At 50.4% G+C, this 12,942-nt stretch overlaps 1 protein-coding gene across 1 annotated transcript; it reads left to right on the forward strand.

Moving 5' to 3' along the window:
• Positions 1-1,762: 1,762 nt before the first annotated feature.
• On the forward strand, positions 1,763-3,913 carry LOC123429566 (transcriptional regulatory protein AlgP-like). The gene has a single exon (XM_045113592.1). It carries the CDS (start codon positions 2,332-2,334, stop codon positions 3,250-3,252), a length of 921 nt encoding a protein of 306 aa, XP_044969527.1. The 5' UTR covers positions 1,763-2,331; the 3' UTR covers positions 3,253-3,913.
• Positions 3,914-12,942: the final 9,029 nt, after the last annotated feature.

The raw sequence follows: 12,942 nt of genomic DNA on the forward strand, positions 1-12,942 counted from the left end.
TTGAGAGCAGATCAAATCAATACAACCAAGTAAAATAAAGGTGGAAGGCCGGATGTGATTACCCACGGAGGTTCCAGCGGTGGCGGCGACTGTGCCTCGCGAATCTGTATCGTCGCCGCTGAGTTAGGCGCCTACTGCAGAAGTGCAGATGGAGTGCAAAAAATGATTAGAACGCATGTTTGGGCAGCGACGGTACTTACCTGCATTGGGGAAGAAGGCGGCGAAGTGAGGCATAACAGCAGATCAGAGTGAGGCGGTCAAACCGTGGATGGGTCGGCAACCGTGGAGGTGACCACAATGGGTCGCGTCCACGCTGGAGGAGGGATCTGCATGCTCACACGCCACCGAACTCGGTGTGATGGCCGCCAGATCCCACCGGTACGGGGGAAGGAGAGGCGGGAAGGAGAGATGGAGGCCATCCTCGGGGTGCCGACGAAGGCCCGACGCCACGAGCGGCTCCACCGCACTCGTGCCCTAGCCGCGCTCGCCCTCGCCTCGTCAGCTCCATGCGCCGTCCACATCCCTGCGCACGTCCCCGCATGCCTCGCCGCCGCATCGGAGCGCGCCACCTCTCCTCTACTCCAGGCCAGCCGCCGCCTCGATCTGGTTCGAAGGAGGGCGAGCTCCCTGCTCCGCTCTGCCCGTTTCCCGTGACAACCATTGTTGACCTCGCCTCGCCTCCTTGCCCCGCAGCTCTGCCCGTCGGAGTCCTTCAGCGCCCGCGGCCCCGCGCCAGAGTACTGCGGGTTTATTTCCATAAAGCACAAGGGCTTATTTGTAAAAGCGCCGTGACGACGGACGACAGAAGCGCTGCACACTTTATTATTAGGAGAGATAGCAAAAAAGCCCGTGCGTTGCAACGGAAGAGAAAATAACACACGCTTTGAACGTAATATATTTTCATATGGCATCACATTTGTGTTGTCGACGATGGCCTCAGTGCTCACACAACGAAAACGCGTTTGAATGTACAATCACTCGGAATAAGATGAGCAATATGTTGTTTCTCTTCACGAGATTTTCCAAAGGTGTGCATGTGTGGTTAGCGATGTTTTCTTTCCTCTTAATTTGGTTTAATTTAATGGATATTTATTGCAATTCGCATGATCGTCGAAAAGAGAGAAAAAAAAGACCGTGCACTAAAGATTAAGTTTGCACCAAAAAAAGTATTTAAGAAGTATTCAACAGCTAAAAATAACATCCTATTTAGATTCTACACATTTTTTCAATCAAATTTCATATATAACATGTTAAAATCGGAGTTACGGTTTAAAAGATATGGATAATTTTATTTTAGATAAAATATGGATTGATTAACTGAAAAGTCAGGGTTTTTTTGTTAAAATAAAAAAATGTTTCGGCTGACTTAAATAGGGACGGCGGGTTGATTACCTGAAACATCAGGGAGTTTTCTGTAAAATGCAAAAAAGACGGTTCGACTCTGACTAAAAGATGGACCGCGGGTTGATTATCTAAAACTGTGAGGACTTTTCTTACCGAATCACATACCTCTTCGTTTTCGGAGTCTAAAACAGGCTGATAAACATCCCTTAGGTATTCCTCCGGAGTTATGGTATTGATGATATCGCTTTCAACATTTATGGAAGTACCTGAGATATAATGCTTGATTCTCTTTCCATTTACAACTCTCGGACAATTACCTTCCGTGTTGTTGATCTTGATAGCACCGGAATGATATACTTCCCCCACAACATATGGACCTTCCCATTTAGAGAGAAGATTGCGTGCAAAGAATCTTAAACGAGAGTTATATAGCAAGACATAATCACCTACATTGAACTCAAGCTTTTGTATCATCTTATCATGCCACCTCTGTGTACCAGCGAATTTCGCTAAATTCAAACTGGGAATGACTCTTCCATCTGTCTTTGGACATCCATAGGATGCACAGGCGTCTAGGTTTTTAACTGAAGAAATCCTATTTTGTGGACTGACAAACTGAAGACGTTCTACTTCTTTTCTTCTTCAGTTAAAAATGCCTCCCAACTAAAACAGCTGGATTTACGATTAGGAGCGCGTGAGATCGCCGCAGCCGAGCTCAAATCCGTTTCCAGCTCCAATCCGAGTTCGGCAAGAATTAGGAGCTCTCCCTGAAGAATAAGCAGCTGGATCAAGGAATGAGCGCGTGAGATTGCCGCTGGCGAGCTTGAGTTCGATCCCATTTCCAGTTCAGCCGGCGGAAGTTCCAATCCGAGCTCCGCAAGAATTAGGAGCTCTCCCCTGAATAAATGGGCGGCGCCGGTGGGAGCAGCAGCTCCAATTCGATCTGTTCGCCCACCTTCCCGATCTCCAGACCTAGACACACCATCGATGGCGGCGAAGATGCTCCAGCTCCGCAGCGCCGACGGCAAGGTGCTTGTCGCCCCGGCGTGGGACTATCGCCCGGCCGCCTCCCAAGCCCTCCCGCTGCAGATGCGGGTCCCGTCGCGCGCCCTGGAGAGGGTGCTCCAGTACTGGACCAAGCACAGCCTGGCCAAGGCCACCGGTGAGTCCCGGGAGTCCCTCGCCCGCTGGGACGCCGACTTCCAGCGCCGTCTCGAGGAAGACGGCCTCGCCAAGGAAGCCGCCGAAGCAGCCCAAGAACTCCGCCGCCACGGCGTCCACCGTGGAGGGCGTCCACGTCGCCACGCCGCCACGGCCGCATCTGATGTCGCGGCTCCTGCTAAGGCCGCCCGTGCTGATCCCGTCCGCGCCTGGTGTGGACTCGTTCAGCACCTCAGGGGTGTCAACCCCGGAGAACGCAGCCCCGCCCCGACGGCGTCCAGCGCCTTCGGTGCCTCCGATATCGCCGCCGCCGCGCGCCCTGCGCCTGTCACCACCTTGCCAGCCGCTGCTGGTACTGAAGCTGAACCTGTTGGTGTCCGTTGCGCAACTGCATCTCGTGCCCGTGGACGCCAGATGGCTGAAGACGAGGACTCTGCTTGCCACCACCGCAAGCGCCCGGCTTCCAAGAACTGCTCTTCGATGCCTGCCAATGCCAATGCTGCTGCACCCGGTGTGAAGAAGGTCTCTCGTCCCGTCGCTTCCAAGGCTTGCTCCTTCCTCGGCTCTACACCACTTCCTGCCCCTGCCACTACTGTGAAGATGATGACTCCAGCAGCTTCAACTCTGCGCGCTAGAAGGGGCATGGGGGAGCTCAGCTGCAAGATTCCCAAGCAAAACTCTGCTGCATCAAGGAAGGAGAAGCAACCAATCCCTTGCTTGAGTCCAGTGGTATTGCGCCTTCGCTAGCCTTTTAGATACCTAAATCATGCATGCATTAGTTTCATTTAATCTTTGTTTCTCTAGGTTCTGCACTTGCTTACCAAGATTTCTAGTGTTCTATGACTCCCTTTCAGTCATTAGTAATTTTACAGAGTGTCAGCAGAGTCTCCAATAGCTAGGCAGCAAAAACCATGCTAAGATGTGTACGACATAGTTACACTACATCCACACCTGGTCCTAAGTTAAGGGTTTAAGTAAATAAAGGGCATTTTCAATCAATAAATCAAAAGTAAAGCAGATGAGCCAAAATTGGAAACTCATGTACTGCAATTCCGGCACGAGACAACGTAAAACGCACTCGCTGCAAAATGAAAAACGCCCGTTTGCTACCCGGCTTGTAGCAGGAAAAAGGAGTAGAATTGAACTTATCGATGCACACGTAATCATGTGAGCTGCCTAGTGTTTGGAGACTGCTGACTTTCCTGTAAAATTAATCTTGGCTAAATTGGATTCTCAGGCATTGGCGTCTTGGTGAGTTAAAGTTGTAGTTTCCGACGAGTAACATTGGTTAGTGAACTCTTGTGTGTATGTGTGGGTGAAGCTTTGAGCTAAGCAAGTCCTTGATGTACTGACTATCAAGTCATACTGTAATCAGATTCAGATATGAATGAAATATTGTTGGCCTGAATCAGTGAAGCATTTGAGAATCTTTTTGTATCGGTTTATTCTTGTATATATGCTTCTATGGTTTCTTAAAACATTCCAGTGTTCTGGTTGGAAAAGTGCGTACTGAGGCTTGGATCCAATGGATTCATATGTGATGCCACAATGCTTGGTTTGAGTGGTGAAACATATAACCATGTTTGGGACAGTTATTGGTTAGAAGATTCTTTTGGTTTGAGATACTTATATTATGGGATGGACGGACTAACTGTCAAGAATGTGAAAAAAGTTGCAATTGCAGCTATTTGATAAATAGGTTTGGCTTTTCACAGATCATGTGAGCTTTCCATTCGAATTATGTTCATTAGGAGTCTTGCATATCCAGACACCCTAAGAAATTTTCCACTATGTTATAGTTACCCAGGAACCCAAGGAATCTGGAGTGGATTTTTGTGTGGATCTAAGAACTAAGATCTCAAGCGACAACAGCTTCTGTTTTCATCTGTCAAACTCTAAGTATGCAGTTTTCATCAACTTTTGTGATAATTTATTTTCATTAAGTTTGTCATATGTAAACTCTGAATCTCTAGTGGTCACTACGCGTCTATGCCCATGGGAGACTGCAAAATAACTCGTCTCTTATTTCTTTTCTAGTTGGTTACAGTTTGATGATTTTGTTGTGCTCAAATGGCAAACCATACCTTGTTTAGATATGTTTCTCTCTACAAACAAGGATGATGCAAAGATGCGTGCATCCTGAACAATTTCTCTGAATCCATGTGCAATCCCTTATTTTCCACCACGAATACATTTTCTCCTCTGTTATTTCAGTGATTGCAGTGTCTCAGAAACTTCTAAAACAGAGTAACGTTATTATTGTTTTATTTCAGATAAATTAGCAGGAATGCTGCCAATTCGTTAGGCTGAAAAAAATTATATGTTCAAAGATAATGTTGCACCATGCCTGCGTGGGGAATGCATCGTTGAAGCTTCTCCATCGCTAGCTCCACTGCATTTTTCTGCCTTGGTGTTCCATCATGAAACAGTATCCTGAATTTTCTGAACTTCTTTTTCCTAAATCTGAACACCAGCCTAGCCTTGTTTGTCCGAATAACAAGATCATAAACACCTAATACAGTGTAAAACATTTGAAAAATCCAGTACAAAATTAAGATCATGTTGTGCAAAATGGTGGTCTAGACATGATCAAATCCAGAACGCACCGGGCAAAGACAGAGAACAGTTAGGCACGATGTAGGAGCGGCCAGGTCGGCACGGCGTGACGACGAGGTCACCGTTTTCACAATGCTTAGCGCGGAACATGGTGACATGGAGCAGGCACTTTCCACGCCTAGCTTGTGCTCCCTTGGCGACCGTCGCCGGCGCGACCTCGACGAGGCAGAACCGCCCATACCTGACGTGGACGAGTGCGCGGCACCCGAGGTTCACCGGTGTCTCGAGGAACGTGAGCTCCTGGTCGCACATCTTCCACGCCAGCGCCGGCACCGGCCCCTCGACGTCGGCGCCAGCGAGGTCCGGGACGCCGCAGGAGCAAAGGTAGGGCTTTCCCTCGGTCCCACCGTCGGTGCCGTCGGCCTCTCGGATGACGAAACATAACATCATGATCTTCAAGATCTTTCTAAGCTGAGTAAATTGCAAAAAACCACTATAATTGGGGACGCGAAAGCAAAAAACCGTCACCATTCGTTTTGTTTTTAAAAAAGACCAACATTGTGCTGACTGTTTTCAAAAATGTTAATTGAACGATTAGAGGGCTTTGATTGGAAAACTGACTCCAGGGCCCGCATGTATGGGATGATGAGGCAAAAAAAAGTCAACAAACGTTTGCATGGACTGTTAAGTTGATATAGGACCACTTGTCAGCATCTCCCGTCTCTCTCCATCCTTCTTTGGCATTCAGTCGTGCAACTTGCAAGCTTGTTGGAGCTCTCGCTGCCGGCACCGTTGCTCACCCATGACTGCTACGATGGCGGATCCCCGACGGTCATGGCGGTTCCCGTGCTCCCCGAGGAGGGGCAGTTGTCGTCTGCCCCCTCCTCATGCTGGTGCTGGCCGAGCCCCTGCGGCCATGGCGGTCCCCGTGCTCCCTGAGGAGGGGCAGTTGTCGTCCGCCCCTCCCTTTGTGCGTGCGTTGGTCGCCGTGGGGACCTCCCGTCGTTGGCTTTTGTCGTGGGGCGGAGAAGAGGGCAGGGGGTAGCGCTGCTCGATCTAGATCGAGGATGGCGGTGGGAGAGCGACACGGCTGGGTCGGATCGGGAGCGAGGGTAGTGAAAGTACGTGGGGAGTATGCCGGCGGCGAAGATGGGAGTTGGGAGAGCGTTGGCGTAGAGGGGAGCTCCTCACTTCGGGTGGCTTGGCCCCGAGCTGGTGGCCGTGACATACCTTCGGGCAAGGGAGACGGCGGTGAGGTCGCGGCTAGCGGCACGGGACGGCGGCGCTGCAAGGCTGCCGTTGGCCGACTTTCATGCGGGCGCGGGTGATGCGTTGTGTGACTATTTGTTTGCGGGGCTCGTTAATATCATGACCAGCTAGCGCCGTTAGTACGTGTATGACGGGCGCCATCTCCACCCCAACCAAGTGACACGTGACAGTGGAACCCCCTTGTCAGATTTTGCATGAAACCGTTCTAATCATGCAATCAGTGTTTATTGAAAACCGTCAGCACATTGTTGGTTGTTTTTTAAAAACAAAATGAATGATGACAGTTTTCTTATTTCGCGTCCCTAATTGTGATGTTTTTTTTGTATTTTACTCTTCTAAACTTCGTGTCCAGCCTCCTCGGCTGGCTCTGCCGACGAGCCTGCGAGGTTTGTGTGGATGCTCAATGTGGATTGAAACTGAGGCCTAACAAGGCGATGAAGCGCTATGAGAGGACGATGTTGGACCGACGAGACGTTGAAGACGAAGCAGCAGGGTCATGCTGAGCACTCAAATGACTACACTCCTTTGTGTTCCATTTTCACTAAGTCGAGAGAAAATTTCATAAAGCACGCTAATTTAAATGCAGGTTCCTGAAACTACTACTTCCTCCGTCCCAAAATGAGCGTGTCAAGCTTAATACAAACTTATACATATCATAGTCCTAAACTCCTAATACAGTGTAAATCACTTGAAGAAACCAGTACCCTGTTGTGCAAAATGGTGGTAGGAGCAAAGACGGAGAACAATTAGGCACGAGGTAGGAGCGGCCAGGTCGGCACGACGTGATGACGAGGTCGCCGTCTTCGCAATGCTTAGCGTGGAACATGGTGACATGGAGCAGGCACTTTCCACGCCTAGCTTGCGCTCCGACCATCGCCGGCACGAGCTCGACGAGGCAGAAGCGCACATGCCCCATGTGGACAAGTGCGCGGCACCCGAGGTTCACCGGTGTCTTGAGGAACGTGAGCTCCTGGTCGCACATCTTCCATGCCGGCGCCGGCACCGGCCCCTCGGCATCGTCGTCAGCGAAGTCCGGGACGTCACAGGAGCAAAGGTAGGGTTTTCCCTCGATCCCGCCATCAGTGTCGTCGGCCTCTCGGATCCCGACCCACTTGCCCAACCCGCCGTCGTAGTACCCCCGGCCATGGAACGGCAGGCACCAGTCGCTGCGGCGCGCCAACCGGCAGCCCGTGGTGTCGAGTGAGATTGTGAAGGAGGAGGACAAGGCGAAGACGGTGCGACCACAGCACGGCGTGCGACTTGACACGGCTGTGGTCGCCGGTGACTTCCAGACCCACTCCTCGTCCTGCTCCTCGTATACGAGGTAGCCCGACGTGTCGTCGGCATGCAACACTCACATCTTGTCGCTGACGGCCGCGGATTGGTGGGGATGAGAGGGAAACCATTCCCTGGCCTCTATCGCGTCGCCGTCGGGCTCGTCCTCGAAGGGACCAGGGAGAATTCATGCGGAGGCTGCCCGTCGTCCAGCGTCCCTGTCTTGGTGTCGTAGAGGAAGGTGAGGAAGTAGTCGCTGTGGCATAACAATACGGAGAGCGTGCCGGAGTGAGCCGTCATGACGATGTTGCTGCCAACTGTGTCGAAGTGCGTGTCATATGTGCCCGTTAATGAGACGCCCAGGCAGAGGGCTCGTCCGGGGAGGCGGCGCGGCGCCTCATCCGCGACGCTCGCGTGCTCGTCGCAATCGCCGTGGCCGTCGAGGAGGTCGTCGAGGTCGAGCTTATAGATACCGTGGCTCGCTGGGCACCTCTCCCTGAGCACCACATACAGATGGCGGCCCAGATTGGACTCCGTCGGCCGCCGCCGCCGTCCTGCCATCTGCCTGACTGAGCAACATCCAACGGCCCTCGTCACACTCCTTCCCACCGCTTGCAGCACTTTGTCTCATCAGTTGCAACATCCTTTGGTACTGGTTGCATCATGTCGTCTCACCGGATGCTATGTTTGCCCTCATCGCTTGAAGCACATCGTCCCATCACTTACAAATTTTGCCATTGTTGTATGCAACATCAAGTCTCATGGGTGGTAGCACTAGTAGAAAACAAGCCTTTGGATCGAAGCATTAGTCCCGGTTGACTTTTGGACCGGGACTAATCCTGCCACTAGTCCCGGTTCATGAGTCTAGACTTTAGTCCCGGTTCATTTGTAACCTCTAGTCTCGGTTGATGTTACCAACCGGGACTAAAGGGGTGGTGGCACGCTAGTGTCAGGCTGGGGGCCCTGCGAGCCCCTTTAGTCCCGGTTTGTAACACCAACCAGGACTAGAGGGGGACATTTAATCCCAGTTGGGGCTAAAGAGCTCCCTATATAAGCCCTTTGTCCAGACCGAGCCCATTTCTCTGTTCTCTTAATTCCCCTCTCTGTTCTTCCCCTTATGTGACAGCCCGATGCCGATGTTCTAGAAGATTCCCCTTTTCTTTCCGTTTTTGTCGTATGGGTATTTTCATTTGTCGCATCATCATCACATCATGCGCATCATCAACATTGCATCGGCATCCTGTTGCCGCCCGTTTTCAAAACTTGCATCCATTAGTAGTTGCCGGTTCTCGTCGTTGTCCGTTCTGAGTCCGACCGCACTCGCACGCGCCCGCGGCATCGTCAAAACCCTGTTTTAAAAGTGTGCATAAAACTTTCTCTGATCGGGGTGAAACTTGGCATGCGGTCGTAATTAGTTATAGCTAGGCCGCCTGTCGAATTTCGTCGCGATCGGAGTTTGTCTCGTACCCGAACGGTCGTCCGTAGCGGCACCGTATTCGGTCTACCGTCGAACATGTGTCGGTGTTTTAAAATTCGTTGCCACGCCGCCCGTTCTCCCTCTCGTCTCCGGATATCCCTCTACACGGCCACGCATCCATTCCAGCGTGCGGAATCGTCCGAATCCGACCGCGCGGTTGGATCCGAAACGCGATTCTGGTTAACCGAGCCCCTCTTTTCTCTATAAATACCCCCCTCAATCTTATTTTTTAGACAGCCACTCTCTCCTCCTCGTTTTCCGTGCAGCCCCCACCAAACCCTAGCCTCCCACCTCTCTCTCCTCCACCCACCAGCCGCCGCAGGCCTGCCGAGCAAGATCGGGCCCGGGCAGGCCCATCCGGCCGCCGCCGCCACCCGTACGGTTCCCCCGTACCCGTGCCGCCCCAGGCTCCCCGAGCCCTCGCCTTCCTCGCGCCGCATGCCGCGCCGCCTCCTGCAAGACGCCAGTCGCCGCCCTGCGCAGCCCGCCGCAGCGGGCCGCCGCTCACCCCGCTGCAGTAACCTGTTGGCCATGGCCGCTGGGTGCCTGCTGCAGCCGCCGCCGCCATGGGCCATCGCCATAGTCCGGATCCTGCCGGATCCGCCTCCTTGAGCCTCTTCCCGCCGGTCCTGAGATCCCTGCTGCCGAAGCCCCACCTCGCCGGGTTCCTCGTTGTGGTCAACGGCAACCGCCAGAGCTCCTGCGGGAGGAGATCGACGAGGTGCCCGCGCCAGCGCCGCTTCAGTGGGCCAGCGCCCCAAGGCCCATCGGCCATCCCCGCGCCACCGGCCCAGCACCGACTTTCGTGGCCAGCGCCTCGCCCTCGGTCTCCCCCGCGTCGGCCCAACCGCCAGGCCGCCCACGGCCAATCTCTAGTCGGGCCAAGGCCCGAAGGTTAGATTCCCCTGGCCTGCCTATGTTGTGCCCCAAGCATGATTTAACTATCCCGCGCCCGTGTACTGTAGGCCCATCTGTAGTAGAATTAGGCCCGGTAGATTTTTTTTAGTTTTCGGATTTATTCAATTTCAGGAAATAGACGAATATTGTAATGCCCGTAACTTTTTATCCGTAAGTCGGAACGAGGCGTATTTTATATGGTTTTGGGGTAGATTCACGAGTAGAACACGATTCCACAACTTGCATATTTATTTGACGCCGTTTAGAGTGCCTAATGCATCATTTTGCGTGCTGTTTCACTAGGATCCGTTCCGTAGTTATTTCTCGTGCGTGTCCGGACTGCCCGTATACCGTAGATTAAATGTCCATGTTTTAGGGGCCATTTTTCCATGAATGTTAGAGCAGTCATTGGTATTTTTGCGTGTAGGGTTTGCCGGTAATTTATTTTCCCGTATATAGGTGATTATCTCGCATTTATGTGTGGCTTTATTTTGTTGTGCAACCCCACATATTTTATATGTTTTTGGGGTAGAGAAATCCAAGGAATTTTTCTATGCAATTAGTTTTAGCATTAGAGCAAGTTAGTTCGCGAGATATTTTGCTATGTTGCCCTTTTGTTTAATTCCTAGGATTTAATCCGTTCTTCGTTTGACGGAGTTGTCAACTAGGGAGTTGTTCTTGGGTGTTTAGACTAGCCCCTGGTATTTTTAGTTGCAATAGAAATGCATGTTTAGGTGTGTTTTGATTGCCCTCAAGTTGCTAGAAATAGTGCTGATTTTGAGGAGCTGAAATATTTCTAAGTCTGGAATCTGTTATATTTGTTGCTGTTTTGTTTTGCTTCTAGCTTGTGATCTGTAGGTCTTTGGAGGTTGGTACAATGGAGTTAGTTGTACCCCTTGTGTTTCTCTAGGTTTCTGTAAATTTTCATGCCATTTGGAGTCCCGTAGCTATAGGTTTTGCTGCTGTAAATATTGCTTCAGATCGAAAACTGCACTTTCATGAGGTGTAATTTTCACGAAGTCTGAAATAGTGTGTGGGAAGCCATTTTGTGACTTCTTTCCCTAGTGTTCCTTGCAGCCATGCTAGTTGTTGTTAGTTGTTCGTAGTAGTGATTCTTTCCCTCTTCCATGCCATGCCTTGCTTGAGCATATCGGAGTTGTGTAGCCGTAGTTGTGGGGCGTAGAAAATGTTATGTGGCTGATTTTGGCAGATTATAGTCAGTTCTTGTTTTGCTCGTAGTTGTTGAACCGTAGCTCCGAACGTGTCCTACATGAAAACTGCTTAGAATCTCGTGTAGTTTCATTTTCTATTGCTGGTTGTATGATTTGAGGTGCTCGTAGCCGTCGTTGCACACATATTGCATTCATGCCATCATATCTTGCGGTGCTTGTATCTTTTGATCCGTAGCTCCGTTGGAGATGTTCTTTATGTGTAGATTGCATGAAATGACACGTAGAATCACGTGAACCTATTTGTTTTGCTGTTTAACAACTAATTAAATGCATTAGTTCAGATCTGGACAGAATTGTAAATTAACATGTGAGGTCATCTCGGAGGTGCTATATGTCATTTTCGACCTCATTTAAAATGCCTAGATAGATAGATTAATTACGCTTCACCTCTTGCCATGTTTAATCACATTTAATATTGCCGTGTATCTAATCGGGATAGAACTAAATGATTAACGTGGAGTTTCGTCAATATGCAACTCGTTGCATATCGAGCTTCACTTAATGTGTAGTGTTTGATTGTTGTGATTGGCATGCCTTGCATTAGACCGTTCATGCATCATATGTGTCTTGCATCGTGTGGTGTATATTTGTGTTGATGATTGTTTCCGGTTTCCTTCGTCTCATTAGAGTTCCGCAAGCGTGTCGAAAATTGAGGACCCGTTCGACTACGTCGGTTCGTCTGCTTCACGGAGGCATTCTTCTTCCAAGCGGGATCTCAGGCAAGATGATCATTTCCCCCAGATACCATTACTATCATTTCCATGCTAGTTTTATCGCTTCTATCGATTATGTCTCGTTTCCTACCACATGTTAAATACCAGCCTCTCAACAATGCCATGATAACCTTCAACCTGTTCGACCTAGCAAACCGCTGATTGGCTATGTTACCGCTTGCTTATCCATGTTATTAGCGTTGCTAGTTGCAGGTGTAGATGCTTCCATGTGAAAGCATGGGTTCCTTGTTATATCACCATGTTAAATGCTATTTAATTTAATGCACCTATATACTTGGTAAAAGGTGGAAGGCTCGGCCTTTCTAGCCTGGTGTTTTGTTCCACCTTTGCCCCCTTAGTTTCCGGCTACCGGTGTTATGTTCCATAAACGAGCGCTCCTAACACGATCGGGGTTGTTATGGGGACCCCCTTGATAGTTCGTTTTAGATTAAAGCTGGTCTGGCAAGGCCCAACATTGGTACTACATTTGCCTAACCACCTAATAAAATTGCATAGGGACTTCCCGGGCCCCAAGGATAATTTAATCAACCCCCGGGCCAGTGCTCGTCATGAGTGTTGGTCCAAAACAGAGCAGCTTATTAACGCTACCCGGGGCAACTCGGCGTTTGGCGTGGTAACCATCGCTCATCCGTCGTGTCCTGAGAACGAGGTACGCGACTCCTATCGGGATCGTCGACACGTCGGGCGGCCTTGCTGGATTAGTTTTACCTTTGATGAGATATCTTGTGCATCGGGATTCCGGTGATGCTTTGGGTAATCTCAGAGTCGAGATTTTCCACTAGGGAATCCGAAGAGATCGCAAGCTTCGTGATTGAGGATTTCTATGCGGCTTGTGGTAATTTGTGATGGACTAGTTGGAGCACCCCTGCAGGGTTAAATCTTTTCGGAAAGCCGTGCCCGCGGTTATGTGGCAACGTGAAAGCTTTGTTTAACACTGGTTCTAGCTAACTTGAAGTTAACTTAATTAAAATATGCCAACTGTGTGCGTAACCGTGAC

The sequence above is a fragment of the Hordeum vulgare genome, chromosome 2H, assembly GCF_904849725.1.
Source record: "Hordeum vulgare subsp. vulgare chromosome 2H, MorexV3_pseudomolecules_assembly, whole genome shotgun sequence".
In the NCBI taxonomy this organism is placed as follows: domain Eukaryota; kingdom Viridiplantae; phylum Streptophyta; class Magnoliopsida; order Poales; family Poaceae; genus Hordeum; species Hordeum vulgare.